The 14,507-nt window shown below is 38.6% G+C and overlaps 2 protein-coding genes across 3 annotated transcripts in view; both read left to right on the top strand.

Moving 5' to 3' along the window:
• The first annotated feature begins 4,486 nt into the window (after positions 1 to 4,486).
• On the top strand, positions 4,487 to 10,410 carry LOC307004373 (uncharacterized protein). The gene is made up of 5 exons (XM_079623519.1): positions 4,487 to 6,795; positions 6,907 to 7,011; positions 8,546 to 8,644; positions 8,755 to 8,802; positions 9,886 to 10,410. The coding sequence occupies exons 1-5, from the start codon at positions 5,391 to 5,393 to the stop codon at positions 10,113 to 10,115; spliced, it is 1,887 nt and encodes a 628-aa protein (XP_079479645.1). The 5' UTR covers positions 4,487 to 5,390; the 3' UTR covers positions 10,116 to 10,410.
• A 1,534-nt stretch (positions 10,411 to 11,944) lies between these two features.
• The window catches only part of LOC307004128 (NACHT, LRR and PYD domains-containing protein 3-like), a 64,040-nt gene continuing 61,477 nt past the window's right edge, over positions 11,945 to 14,507 (top strand). Inside the window, exons 1-2 of one of the 2 annotated variants that reach the window (XM_079623084.1) lie at positions 11,945 to 12,308; positions 12,891 to 13,169. In XM_079623084.1, the coding sequence (XP_079479210.1) occupies positions 12,911 to 13,169 (259 nt within the window). In that variant the 5' untranslated portion in view covers positions 11,945 to 12,308; positions 12,891 to 12,910. Of the gene's footprint in view, positions 12,309 to 12,882; positions 13,170 to 14,507 lie in introns of both variants that reach the window. The other variant, XM_079623083.1, reaches the window with a different exon arrangement.

Below are 14,507 nucleotides of genomic sequence, written 5' to 3'. Positions count from 1 at the left end.
ATTTGTTGCAATTCAACTTGACTAGCAGTTATGTTTTTATGTCCTATCCCTTTTATATTGTTTCATTTTCCTCTAAAGCAAAAGTATCAATACTTAAGATACAGTTTTCTTGCAACAAGTTAAGAATGAGTAATATCAGTGAAGTGGGTAAAAAAGTGGGTGTCCCCACATGTAAACTTAGTCAGAGATGGAACATTGCTGTATAAAAATATATAGAGATGCACCGATTGATCGGCTGGTGACCGGAATTGGCCGATTTTCACGTGATCGGCCATGACCGGCGACCAGCCGGTCAGTCTGACATATGCCGATTTTATGCCGGTCAAATGCACTCGGGCGCCGCATGATTAACCTTTTGAGTGGTACGGTCTCATATATGGGATTTTTATTTTTGTGCCCCTGAGAGTACGGTCCCACATTTAGAATGTTCAGTGACGTCGCATCTCTGCCAGATTCAAACTGAGCTTTCGCGCGTTGGCTGGCGCTGAGCCAGAGTCGGACGCGTTCAGCGCTGTCATATATCACAACTAAGCAGTGTTTTCAACCTCATAATGTTTATTTTAGGTTTCAGATATTTTAATACACATAAGAACGAGTATAACAATACATTTGAAGTTTGTAAAATAACATACACACTGATGTCTGTGGAAGCAGCAATAAAAATCTATTCAAATATAATTTGCCGACGTGTGTTATTCATATCAGACAAACATAGTGGAAGTAACTATAAAGTTTACTCTATTCTTCTCAGTTCACCGGCCACTTTCTTGCATATATTTCGTGAGAAACTGATGAATTCACGTGCTGTAAATCCAACTGACAGGACAACATTGCGGCGCCCATAAACGACCAAACACACTCAATTCAATTCAATTCAATTCAAGTTTATTTGTATAGCGCTTTTCACAATACACATTGTTTCAAAGCAGCTTTACAGAAAATGCATTTCAAAAATATACACACAAAATACAGTTAGTTAATCATGAAATTTAGGGCATAACATATCGCCGGCGTTGGTTCGTCTCTTCACAGGCGTCGAGTCGTCTCATCACAGGCGTTGGGGCATCTGAAGTCTCCATGAGAGGCTGGATACATAACTGGAGCTGACGAACTCTATTTGAGTTATCTCGGGACAGGCGACAAATTACACGTCATCCAATATTTTATATCTTTAACACACTCTGTCATTTTAGATAATTTAGTGTTATCATCTGGTCTTGATGAAATATATAATTGAGTGTCATCGGCATAACAGTGGAAACTTATTCCATGTTTTCTTATAATATTACCAAGTGGCAGCATATGAATTGAGAATAGCAGGGGGCCTAATACAGATCCCTGCGGCACTCCATAATTTACTGACGTTATCTTTGATTTTTCCCCATTTAAATGGACAAAATGGTAACGGTCTGATAGGTACGATCTAAACCAGCTTAATGCCTGTCCCTGAACACCAGTGTAATTTTGAAGTCGATCTAAGAGTATTTTATGATCTATAGTGTCAAACGCAGCACTAAGATCGAGTAAAACTAGTATTGAGATACAGCCTTGGTCAGAAGCTAAAAGTAAATCATTTGTAATTTTAACCAGCGCAGTTTCTGTGCTATGATGTGGCCTGAATCCAGACTGAAACTTTTCATAGATATCGTTTTCTTGCAAGAAAGAGCACAATTGAGCGGACACAACTTTTTCTAGTATTTTAGACATAAATGGAAGATTTGAAATGGGTCTGTAATTTGCTAGGTTATTTGGATCTAATTGTGGTTTCTTAATAAGAGGTTTTATAACTGCCAGCTTGAATGTTTTTGGAACATGTCCTAAAGATAGAGACGAGTTAATAATATTGAGGAGAGGCTCTTCCACTACAGGTAACACTTCTTTCAGTAGTTTACTGGGTATTGGATCTAATAAACATGTTGTTGGTTTAGATGCAGTGATAAGTTTATTTAGCTCTTCCTGTCCTATAGTTGTAAAGCGCTGTAGTTGTTCTTGAGGGGCGATAATTGAGGCTGAATCATAAGACGCTGTCAAAGATTGTACATTTACAATTGTGTTTCTGATGCTTTCTATTTTCTCAGTGAAGAAATTCATGAAATCATTACTATTAAAATGTAACGGAATATTTTGTTCAGGTGATGTCTGTTTATTTGTTAATCTAGCCACAGTGTTAAATAAAAACCTTGGATTGTTTTGGTTATTTTCTATTAGTTTGCGGAGATGCTCAGCCCTGGCTGCTTTTAGAGCCTTTTTATAACGTGACATACTGTCTTTCCACGCGATTCTAAAGACCTCTAAATTAGTTTGTTTCCATTTGCGCTCTAAGTTACGAGTTTCTCTCTTGATAACATGCGTAGCACTGTTGTACCATGGTGCTTTAGTTTTCTCTCTAACCTTTTTTAATCTAATTGGTGCAACAGCTTCTAATGTACTAATGTAATTTGGGACAGCAAAGAATGTGATTTGGACTTTGACTTACTAGTCATATGGTGTGTAACGTCTTGGAGATGTTGTCCGACAGAACAGCCGCTCCGATTCTGCTGGGGTGCAGGCCATCAGCACGGTAAAGCCTAGGTCGCTCCCAAAACAGATTCCAATTATTTACAAAGAGCAGTCTCTGTTCATTACACCATGACATCAACCATTCATTTAGTGCAAACAATCTACTGAACCTTTCTTGTCCTTGTCGGTACGTGGGAAGCGGTCCAGACACGACGATCTTTGCTTCAGGCGATGTTCTGCGTACCGTCTCGATCAGGCTCCTGTAGTCCCTCTTCAGAACCTCCGTCTGCCGCAGCCTGATGTCGTTCACCCCCGCGTGCAGCACGACAGCTCCGACGCGCTCGTCACCGTTCAGGATCTCGGGGACCTGCGCAGCGACATCGAGAACACGAGCACCAGGAAAGCAGTGAGTGCGCACCATACCTTTACCTGAGGTAGCGCGGACATGCCGGACCATGGAACTGATGATGATACCATGGAACTGCCGATGATAACTCACTTACATGTATTTGAGAATCGGAATATCAGATAGGCTTTTTGTGAATATTTTGAATAAAAAAGGAAAAGCGAAATAAAAGCGACACATCTGTCATACAGTATTATTGTGGCTGTGGTGTATCGCGTCTTTTTTTACAGTCTATGATCGTGTGACGCGTCGCCATGGAAACATTAAAGGTAACGTTCGCCTTGAAAAAAACTCACTCTGGGGGTGGGGGTGTCATTGAGAAAATGTTAAACTTACGCGTGAAATCGTTAAAGAAAAGATCGAAAATAAATGTGTGTGTGCTGTAAAGTGATTAGAAAACTTTTTATTGGAATCGGCTAAAATCGGTATAGGCAGGTCAAACTCAATGAAAAATCGGAATCGGCCTAGAAAATTGTAATCGGTGCATCTCTAAAAATATATTTGACTATATGTATGTTTGTCCAGGACACGGACAGTGATGCAGATACAGTGACTACGTTTACATGCAGCCAATAACCCGTTCAAAACCGGGATATTAGCAATAACCCAGTCGCGCACGGCCATGTAAACACCGGCAAAAACCCAGATATGCTCATATCCCGGTTTTTAAAAACCGGGATATTATATCTGGGGTACCCCTTTTCTAACCCGAATATTTGGTCTTGTAAACGCGTTTCGGCATATCCCCATCAAAATGTGTGTTCTGCGCATGTTCTATTCGCAAGGAATCTTGGTCTTTTGAGTAGAGACAGCGCATAAAAAAACCTGCGTGCAGTATAGCGGAAGTAAACAAGTCGAGGTTAACATGGCGAGACGCAGCACAGTACCACACTTTTGGAGCGAGGAGGAGACCAATTTCTTTATATGTGTGGCACAGCTCCAGCTACAATTCTTATCTCTTGCTCAATTTCTCTCCTTCTATTAATAAAGACCACGAGGCACAGTAGTGTCAGTGCTGCTGGTGGATCAGTACCAGCGCCAAAGCGCAAACAAAGACTATCACTATCTGCCCCAAACTATTCATTATCCGCGCGCTGCTGCTGTTGTTGTTGTTGTCTTTGGATACAGAAAAAAGAATCGGAAATGACGCATTGCGTCTTAATGTTGTCCGTACGTCCAGACGCTAACCGTGCGTCGCCGTTTACATCGGGATATTGGCGACTGATTACACATTCCATGTATACAGGAGTAACTCTCTCTGCTCACGCATGTAAACGGGTTATCCCGAATGTTTCAGAAACCCGAATAGTGACCTTAACCCGACCATAACCCGAATTTTAACAGCATGTAAACGTAGTCAGTGATACTAGAAGTGCCCAGTTCTTCTGTTTCACCAAGAGCCTGTGATATCCCAGAGTTAAAGAGGACTGACAGCACATTTGTAAGTTTCTTATCTAACATGCGTGTGCTGATCATTTTGTCTTAAGTTTACATTTAGTCTACAGTATCAGTTGTATTGCTGAGGTTGTTAATGGTCCCATTTTTTATCATGTCTATGAGCATTTATATGCATAAGGTCCTTTTTGTCAAAGCTTAAACAACATTAAGTACATGTCAATTTCAAAGAATAAAGAGTTTAATTTGAAGAGTTAAGTTACTTGAAGTAACTTACTACTTACAGATGAATTAGTAAAGTAGTTTTTTTTCAGTTGTTTTAATGTTTCTTTATTGCAAATTGGAATTTTTGGATTAATAATAGGAATTTCTCCATTTATAATACTGGGGAGTAGGTTTTTGTTACCAGTTTTCTTAAGGTACACAGGGCGAGTTTATATTCAGTCTTTGGTGTTTATTAAGCTTATAATTGTTAACCTTTTAATAAATCCATAAACTAGATGAGGTAACATAAACGTGCAACTGAAACAATATTGTGTGAATTTATGCTTATTAATACTTATTATAAATTTGGTATTTACAGCTTACAAAGAGCTCACTAAACCTCAGATCCACTTCAGATGAAAGCAGCATTGACAGCGGAGACAAATATGTCCCTAATTCAGAGACAGATTCAAAAGAATCTGGGAGTCTTTCTGACAATATTGATAATGCAGACAAAGAATGTTCTCAACTTGGAGATAAGGAGACAACGGCTAATCTAGACAGTAACAGCTGTAGTGAGGTTTCAGTGATGAAATAAAAAAAGACTGCATATGGCCAAAGAATGTACAACAAAAAGCAGTATTGCTTTTACTGCTCCAAACCATTCTGTAAAATGGCAAGACACTTGGCCCAAGTTCATAAGAACGAAGTGGATGTAGCAAAAGCTCTTTCTTAACCAAAGGGGTCTAAAGAAAGGAGGATCAATCTTGACCTTTTGAGGAACAAAGGGAACCGTGCACACAACACAGATGTTCTTAAATCTGGTAAAGGAGTGTTGGTGCCCCGTCAACAATCCAGTGCGAAACAAGTTAATGTGAAGGACTACATGCACTGTTTAAACTGCCTAGGGCTGTTCAGGAGAAAAGCACTTTGGAGGCATATGTCAAGGTGCAACTTGGCCAGGAAGTGCCAGGTCACAAAACCAGGTAGATCCAGAGTTCAGGCACTCTGTGCTTATGCTGAGCCTGTTCCTGAAGGAGTAGCAAAAAAACTATGGAAGCTGATCAGTGACATGAAGCAAGATGAAGTAACATGTGCTGTTAAAAGTGATACGTGCATCATCAAATTTGGAGAACACCTGTGTAACAAGATGGGCAACGACAAAACCAAGCACGAATACATTAGAACTAAAATGCGCGAGGCTGGTAGGCTGTTGGTCAGTGCGAGGAAAATGGGAAAGCTGCAGAGTATAAAAGACTTTTTCATACCTGCAAACTTCCATCACGTTATCAAGGCAGTTAAAGAGACATCAGGATTCAGAAATGAAGATGAGGTCTTTGGAATTCCATCTTTGGCGTTAAAACTGGGGCACAACCTAAAGAAAATGTCCGATATTGCAGAATGTGAAGCAATGATCGCAGGAGATGAAAACGATGTAGAAAATGTCAAAATGTTTCAGCACATGTATTCGACAAAATGGAATGAATTGGTGTCTGCCTCAGCCTTGAAGATGCTTAACGAAGCAAAGTGGAACTCTCCTGAACTTCTCCCTTTTACAGAGGATGTTAAAAAAATGCACATGTATCTCAGCAATCAAACTGAACTATACAAAGAAAACCTCAAACTTGAAAAAAGTCAGAAGAACTGGACAAATCTTGCCCAAGTAACTCTGTGCGATGTAATTGTCTTTAATCGCAGGAGAGCAGGAGAAGTTTCGAAAATGAGGCTGAATTCATATCTTCTCCGAAACACATCTGATTTACATTCAGATGTTGCTGATGCTCTATCTGAAGTTGAGCAGAAGCTCTGTCAACATTTCCAGCGCGTCGAAATAAGAGGCAAGCGTGACAGAAAGGTGCCAATACTCCTGACCCCAAGTATGCTAGATTCCATGGAGCTACTTGTGAAGAATCGTCAAGCCTGTGGAGTACTGGATGAAAATTTCTTTTTTTTTGCTATACCCATGACAGAGACATCATACTACAAAGGCACAGATTGCATCAGGAAGGTTGCCCATCAGTGTGGAGCCAAACACCCAAAGACGTTATCATCCACAAAGCTGCGAAAACACATTGCAACGCTCTCTAAAGTCCTGAATCTGAAAGATACTGAGTTGGACCAATTAGCGGATTTAATGGGACATGATATAAGGGTCCATAGAAAGTTTTACCGGTTACCTGAAGGAACTTTACAACTTGCAAAGATCAGCAAGGTGCTGATGGCCCTTGAACAGGGAAGAGTATCGGAATTCAAGGGGAAAAACCTTGATGAAATGAACATTGATCCTTATGGTAAGAAAACATGACATTGTTGCTCCTACACATTTTATATTGCCACTGTTTAGTTCCATTACAAAGAAGCATGGAAACAAATGCTTTTCTACATTATTTTCTTTTTTGCAGAGAAAGTGAATGTAGAAACTGAAGCTTCTGAAAGTGAGGATGCAGAAAGTGAGAGTGAAATGCCACCGCCAAAAAAGCGCCATCAGTCCTCTTTAACATCCATAGGTAAGGTCATCTGTGATTTGATGTGAATTCCTTAATTTACCACAAGTGACATAACGTTTATTTAGATTTTGCTATTTGTATTATAAAGTATCTGTGGCTGTCCCTGATATGCTTATGTGACCTAAAACAGGTCTGCAGTCACCTGACTCACAAAGCAGGTAAAGAACTTGGTGTCATTCTCACCAAAGCTGTGCCACTGAATGTTTAATGGTCACACCTCTAAACATGGTTTCATTCAGTTCACTGTATGCTGAACAGTCTTGTTCCACCACTAATGGTTAATTTCTGCTTCATCCTGTCGAGGGTTGGGTATCGTTTGAATTTGATCGATTCCGATTCCACTTTAGTAAAAAAACAACCACAAAAGTCAAACATTAATATATCACACATGTTTATTTTCAGTGCTTGCTTGCAACATATTTTATTACAGGGGTTCTCAACTTTTTATACCAGGACCCCCCTTCTTTTCGGGTAAATTTTGCAAGGCCCCCTATGCCTGAAATTTCCTCTAAAGGTGTTTATTTTTTAACCTTTTTTATTAACTTAAACATTTGTTTTGCCTTTTTATTTTTCTCCTGCATGTTATAAAAAAAAAATCAAACAGACTTTAAATTAAAGCTATACTTTTGAATTTAAAAGAAAACCCTCTGCTCTAACTTTTTAACATGTCCATACACAGATTTTAAGCACCTAAATTATTTAATTCAGACATTCTTCACAACGTCATTGTACTCTTTCTTAAGTGACTGAATATCTACTGTTTGTATTTATTATAAAATAAACATAAATTAAAAATACAGTAAATACATTATAAATGTTTATGATATGTGCATAAACACCACTGACCCTTACAAGATCCACCTCTATGGGTGAGCATCCATTATAAAATGCGATTTATCTTGTAGACTGATGTTTAGATTACCACATAAGGTCCTGGCAGATCACTAGATGAAAAAATTCACTCAGGAATCGAAATTTTAATTTTATAATAAGTATCCGATTTCAGAATCGGAATCGATTTTCGATTCCCAAACCTAATCCTGTCTCCCACCCACTTCTCACTGGTCACCTCTGCTCTACACTGAGCTCTGGACAGAGCTATGTGTGGACAGACTGTCCTCTATTCACCAAACCTGCTCACTCAACCAGCCTCACCCATGGGTGACTGGCACCATCTGAAAGTAGTAATTGCTTTTTTTTTTTTCTTGACTGAAAAAAAGGGCAACCGATAGTAACTAGTTCCCTGCTCATCACTTCCATCATTTGCTCACTGATTTGTGCCCATCCTACTGCATGTCCTCTGGACCCCATTCTTACTAGCCATAACTTTTACCATTGTGACAACAATCAAACGTGATGTTTCATTTTTTTCTGGAACATTTCCTACAGCATTCAAGCAGGCTTTGGCAACTCCGCTGCTCAAAACCTTTCCTTAGTTCTTTTAAAGTTGAGAAGATAATGTCGGGGGTCACTATCCCATTGTCTGATGCTAATAATGGTGTAAAGTTCTTAAGTCTTATTTTCTTCCCTTCAGATAAATCTTCAGTTGGCAGCAAGTCTTCGAGTCATCAGGCCCCTTCATCTTCAGTTGGTAGCAAGTCTTCGAGTCATCAGGCCCCTTCATCATCTACAGGTAAAGTCAAACCTTTTCTTTTCAATAATGATGATTAATAATCATCATTATTGAAGCTTTTGTTTACAGTGAAGCAAAATTTTGAAATGGTTATTTGTTTTATATTCCAGAAGAATGTTCCTTCTCGGCAAAGGAGAGAGAGAGTCCTTCAAGTTCAGGTAAAGAGTTACGACTGCACTGCTAACTTGCTCTGCTCTCTGATTGGTTAGATGGCCCAGTCTGTTGTGATTGGTTATCCACACAAATGAGTTCTAGGGTGCTTTTCCTTTCTTATTTTTGCATCCTCGTTTCCATTTCCTTGCTTCCTTTCCTCGCGAGAGAAGGATTTAGGGAAAGGAAATGAGGACGGAGGAATATTGGAATATTCTTGACCACTCAAGCGTCACTTCAAAGCGTCATCAGCTGCGCTAAAGGGATCTGCCCTTATGTTGTTAAAGTTAGTTATTTAAGGCATTCATAATAATTATTAACAAAGCAAGATGCCCAGTTTAAATATATGACATTATTTACACTGCAAAGGGAAAATATAAAGGTAAATTACTATGACATATCTGAAGGGGGAGGAGTGCGTCACGTTTAGTCGATAAAACACTTCCGCATAGGATAGACCCACGTATCCTCGCTCAGGAAGCCTCCTCACTCCTCGATCCTCGCGGTGCAATTCGAGAATTGAGATGTCCTACAAGATGGCTGAACTCGATCGGTTTCTGGGTCATAGGATGGAGGACCGAGAAAACGAGGAATGATATTGACAAGCACTCATAGTGTCTGGGGCTTTAAGTTTTTGTGGGATGTCCATGCAGAACGTAGGCAGACATTATGCGTATCTATTACCTTGTGGCCTCTGAACTTTGCGAAATAGGATTCAGTCTAAAAACAACTTAAACAGAGTCAACTTTTTATTTATTGATGATGTGTGGTCAGTATACATTCACATACAACTACATTACACATTTTCAAAAATCTGTGATGGAGATTGTTTAAAAGTGCTCCTGTTAATCTAGTTAAATGTACAATTTTCTTGTTATTAACCTATGTCTTGGTGACCTAGCTAGGAGCTACATTGTACAGAAAGTAAAATCTCATAGGTCTCAAGAGTAATGTCTGGTACTCCTCTACTTGGTATTGAATGCAGATGTTCTAGTGTACATTACCTCTGTTGTTTACTCTACACTCAGCCTTTTAAGGTAAGGTGAAACACCGTCTCTTGAAAGTTGAGGTAAAATTACTGTCATTTTTAGGTGTGTCAAGATGCCCAAAAAGAAAGTGGACAGAAGAGGAGGTGAAGGCAGTCGAGAACAAATTATTGAACTGCATCGCATCTGGCAGGGTACCGGGGAAAAGGCAGTGTGAAGACTGCATCAGGTCAGCGCCGGTATTACTCAAACACAGAACCTGGGAATCAGTCAAGTTCTATATCAAGAACCGAATCACAGCATTCAAGAGGGAATGTGAGAAAAGAAAAAAATAAATAATCATGTCTCAGGGCAGTTTTTCTTGTTCAGGAAAGTCAAGCACTAGGTGCTAAAAGATAATTTTTTGCTGTTTTTGTTCGAGAAGTTTTTGCACTTGTATTTGTACAGTGAGATCTCTTTAAAGTTTTTGCATTTGGACTTCTCTTCTCTTCTCTTCTCTTCTCCTGAAAAAAATTATTGCTATAAGGAAAATTGAGTTTAACCTGAAGAGTATATTTAAAAAACATAACTGTTTTTGACAACTTTCAAAAATCATGTAACCCAACTATAGTTTAAAGAAATACAGTTAACTAACACCACAACATGATTTTTGAAAATTAAAAAAAAATGGAATAATTTGTTTTTGCAAAAACTTTATTGTCGGTTTAGACAAAAGAACTTTAGTCAAATGTGTTCAATATTTCTACTGTTCAACTGCTGCACAAAGCCAAAATGTTTGTCAAATAAGAGAAATGACAAATAAAGTTTAGTCAGAACTACTTTTGTCAAAGAACAATTTATTTGAATGCAATTGATTTGGATTTGAATGTATTTGCAATACGAATGTGATTAGTGGTAGCTAGGTTTGCCTACTGCAGAAACGAAAAATATGGAACAGTTGTGCTTATATTCAAGATTAAGGTCCAAGGAAAAGAATATGCTACTCAAATGTTATTTCTTTCTCTCTTTCTCCATTTTACAACATAAGTGAACGATGGCTTACCTTATTAATCACGTCCAACGTAGATTGCATGTTTTCTTGCACGGCTGGATGTTGTACTCAAGAAAAATAATCACATTGTTTGTATTTGCCAAAACTGATTTCCTAAAATGAATACAGGCAGAATTGGTCTTAACGCAAACATCGCTTACAGTGAGGTGGGAGCGAGAAGTTGTCAGTGGATTATACTGCCTTTCTCAAACAGTTATGATAACAATTCTGATTTTGATAAAGTATACAGCATGAGGGTGGCTGTGACTGCATGATGACAGGTGTAGTGATCAGCACTGCTGCAGTTTTATCAGTCACTGGTTAGCGTGGGAGGGCACATACAGGACACAAATTAAGCCCAAAATACGGTATATCCCGGTTAGTATGGACTGGTTGGCAACCTTAGTGGTAGCTGGGAGCACCTGTTGAGCTGTATGATGTTAATTTAAGAAGTTTGGGGTGAGGTCCCCATTGGTAACCTTTTAAACACACACAGTGATGTCATTAATTAGCATATGAAAACATTATGTCACAGGTCCCCTCCAGGACCTTCTACCTGACGGGGTCCCCAGCAGTTGGTAAAATTTCAGGTCAGTCTTCTGGGGCTCAGCCTCAAGATTACAAGTGATAGCTGCTATAACAGTTGTAAATGGAGTGTGGATCAGTTTCTGCCTTGTCTATAGACCACTCAGAAAGGGTGGTTCCCACCAGGCTGCATGTAGTCATGTGTCCCCACCCAGTAGCAAAAGCAAGTATGTGTGTATGTGTGTGTGTGTGTGTGTGTGTGTGTGTGTGTGTGTGTGTGTGTGTGTGTGTGTGTTAAACTATGCAGGGAAATGTCTTGATATTGTTACTGCTGGTCCAGGAAAGCATTGTTGCAATTATGTGGTGTAAATCCTGTATGATGGAGACTATCTACAGGTGTTGATGTCAGTGTAAATCACCCTATAATTCCTAGATAAAACTTTGTGTGTGTGTGTGTTTGGGCCAGGAGAATGTGCCCAGGCCAGGGGCCTCTGAAATCTTAATCTGGGTCTGCATACAGACAGTTTTCTGCAGAGAAGGACAGTCTCACCCAGTGGCTTTATGTGCATCACTGACACCACACTCTGCTGTTTCCTGTTAAGCTAATTTAGTTAAAGATCTATACCGTGGTGAGAAAAACATCTCTCAACCCATGCCCTAGACAGGAAACACTTCAGTGTAAATAGGTTATCGGTTCACATCCTGTCACACAAACATATGCAATTATATTGAAGACAAAAACTTTCCACTTAGAAGAAAACTTTTACCTACAGACTTTTGTCACAAATCCTTTTGAAAAAATTAAATTTCTACTAGTTTTCTGAAAAAGTTCTGGTTTAATCGGTTTAAGTTCCAAAGTTCTCACAGTCCTTTATGAAAACGCAGAACTGAAAGGACTTTCAAAGCAACATCTGCTCAAGACAGTTCAAGTTCAGCGGAGGAACAAGAAACATCTTCACCATCATTATTCATGGTTAGTAAATACTACTTCATAATATACTGACATATATAGATTTTAACATATATAGACTTAACAGTGCCATGAATCCATTCACATTGATCTAGACTTATCAAACAGCATTGACAGACACATTCTGTATAACTTTTTAGATTGCAAACAAAACTCGCAATATTTGCTCTTTTACAGTAATTTTAGCAGATTTGATCAACACAGCTTTCTCAAGCCTCATATGTCTCTCAAATCAGACAGTATCTCAATTCTCTCTTCATAAAAACACATTAATCTCACAAACTTTATTTCAAATCATTCATTTAGATCACGTAAGAGTAATCATAATTCAGTCTGTCCACAGAAACATTCTGTGTCAAACTATATTATAAGCTGAGGCTCGTATTAACTTGAATTATTATATTATCTTGTAAAAATGAGCATTATAGGATTTCTTTAAATGAAGAGTTTGGATGAGTTTTCTGTGAGAGTCCTGATCTGATCACAGCTTCATTTCATAACCCAAATTACATTTGAGTGCTTAGGTCCAAATGTGAGGAGTGGAACTACTTCAGATCTTTTTCTCTTTGTCCTGCAGATGTGCAGCTGTGAATCTGTGAAGGACAATGTTGTCTGTTAAAGAGCTGCTTTTAAACTCACTGATGGACCTGGAAGAAGCTGATCTAAAGAAGTTTCAGTGGCACTTAGAGAATGATCATGAGTGTATAAAAAAGTGTGAAATGGAGAATTCAGATAAGTTGAAAACTGTGGATAAGATGGTGGAGTGTTTTGGACGAGAAGAAGCTGTGAAGATCACAGTGAAGATCCTGAAGAAGATAAACCAGAATAGTCTGGCTGAGCAGCTGGAGAACAATCACAAGCAAGGTAATGCTTAATTCACTGTGACTGTAGTGTGGTTGACCAGCAATATGAAGACAGCGGTCACTGTTGGAGCACATTCAAATTAAATGGTGTAAATTCCCTAGTGAAAAAATAGTATACTTAAGCACAATTTATAACTATTAGTATAACTAAATGTATTTGTGCTATAAATTGGTATACTTAAAGTCTGCTAAATTGGAACTCATTTTGTACTAAAAATGCATTTTAGTTGTACAAAAGCAGTACTGAAGTGCAACTAAAGTTGTATTTAATATACTTGCTTGTGCTAAAGTGGAACTATTACAAGTATACTTTAAATATACTCTTGTATTTAAGGTTTGAAATGCAGAATTCACTCAGCATAAACTTCAAATGTATTTTGGTGATATTACAATTGCATATCAATTACACTGTACGAGTGTTGAACATACATTAATATTATACTGATAACAAACTTTTAGGGATTTTAAACACATTGCAATGGCATTCCAAGTAATCTTTAAGTGTGCTAATGGCATCAATATATTGTGCTTCAAATAGGCTACAATAAAGTCATCTTTATAAATAATGCCACAGCTTCAGAATTAGATCTGATTTTCTGAGGCATTAGGCTACGTATACACGGTTTAATGACGAGAGAATCTGCAAAGGGACGGATTGCCTGACGAAACGTTGTGTCGTTGTAGGAGAAAAATGAGGACAGACATTGACAACATATCAAAGGTTGGCTTGCTCATCCTAAAATTTCGGACCCACTGCTCCTTGTTAAAGCCCACCACGATCTCATGAAAGTGCGTATCTACAGATGCTGGTCATATAATTAAAATATCATGAAAAAGTTGATTTAATTCAGTAATTCCATTCAAAAAGTGAAACTTGTATATTATATTCATTCATTACACACATACTGATATATTTCAAATGTTTATTTCTTTTAATTTTGATGATTATAACTGACAACTAATGAAAATCCCAAATTCAGTATCTCAGAAAATGTGAATATTACCTAAGACCAAAACAAAAAAAGGATTTTTAGAAATGCTGGCCAACTGAAAAGTATGAGCATGTACAGCACTCAATACTTAGTTAGGGCTCCTTTTGCCTGAATTACTGCAGCAATGCGGCATGATGGAGTTGGTCAGTCTGTGGCACTGCTCAGGTGTTATGAGCCCAGGTTGCTCTGATAGTGCCCTTCAGCTCTTCTGCATTATTGGGTCTGTCGTATCGCATCTTCCTCTTCACAATACCCCATAGATTTTCTATAGGGTTAAGGTCAGGCGAGTTTGCTGGCCAATTAAGAACAAGGGATACCATGGTCTTTACACCAGGTACTGGTAGATT

The sequence above is a fragment of the Phoxinus phoxinus genome (genome assembly GCF_949152265.1).
Source record: "Phoxinus phoxinus genome assembly, chromosome: 9".
In the NCBI taxonomy this organism is placed as follows: domain Eukaryota; kingdom Metazoa; phylum Chordata; class Actinopteri; order Cypriniformes; family Leuciscidae; genus Phoxinus; species Phoxinus phoxinus.
Note: the sequence above shows the minus strand (reverse complement) of the source record. Positions and strands in the feature narration are given on the sequence as shown.

Coding starts and splice junctions, on each gene's coding strand:
- LOC307004373 (XM_079623519.1), top strand. CDS start 5,391: ATGCACTGTTTAAACTGCCTAGGGCTGTTCAGGAGAAAAGCACTTTGG. Junction 7,012..8,545: donor GTCCTCTTTAACATCCATAG/GTAAGGTCATCT, acceptor TCTTCCCTTCAG/ATAAATCTTCAGTTGGCAGC. Junction 8,645..8,754: donor GGCCCCTTCATCATCTACAG/GTAAAGTCAAAC, acceptor TTTATATTCCAG/AAGAATGTTCCTTCTCGGCA.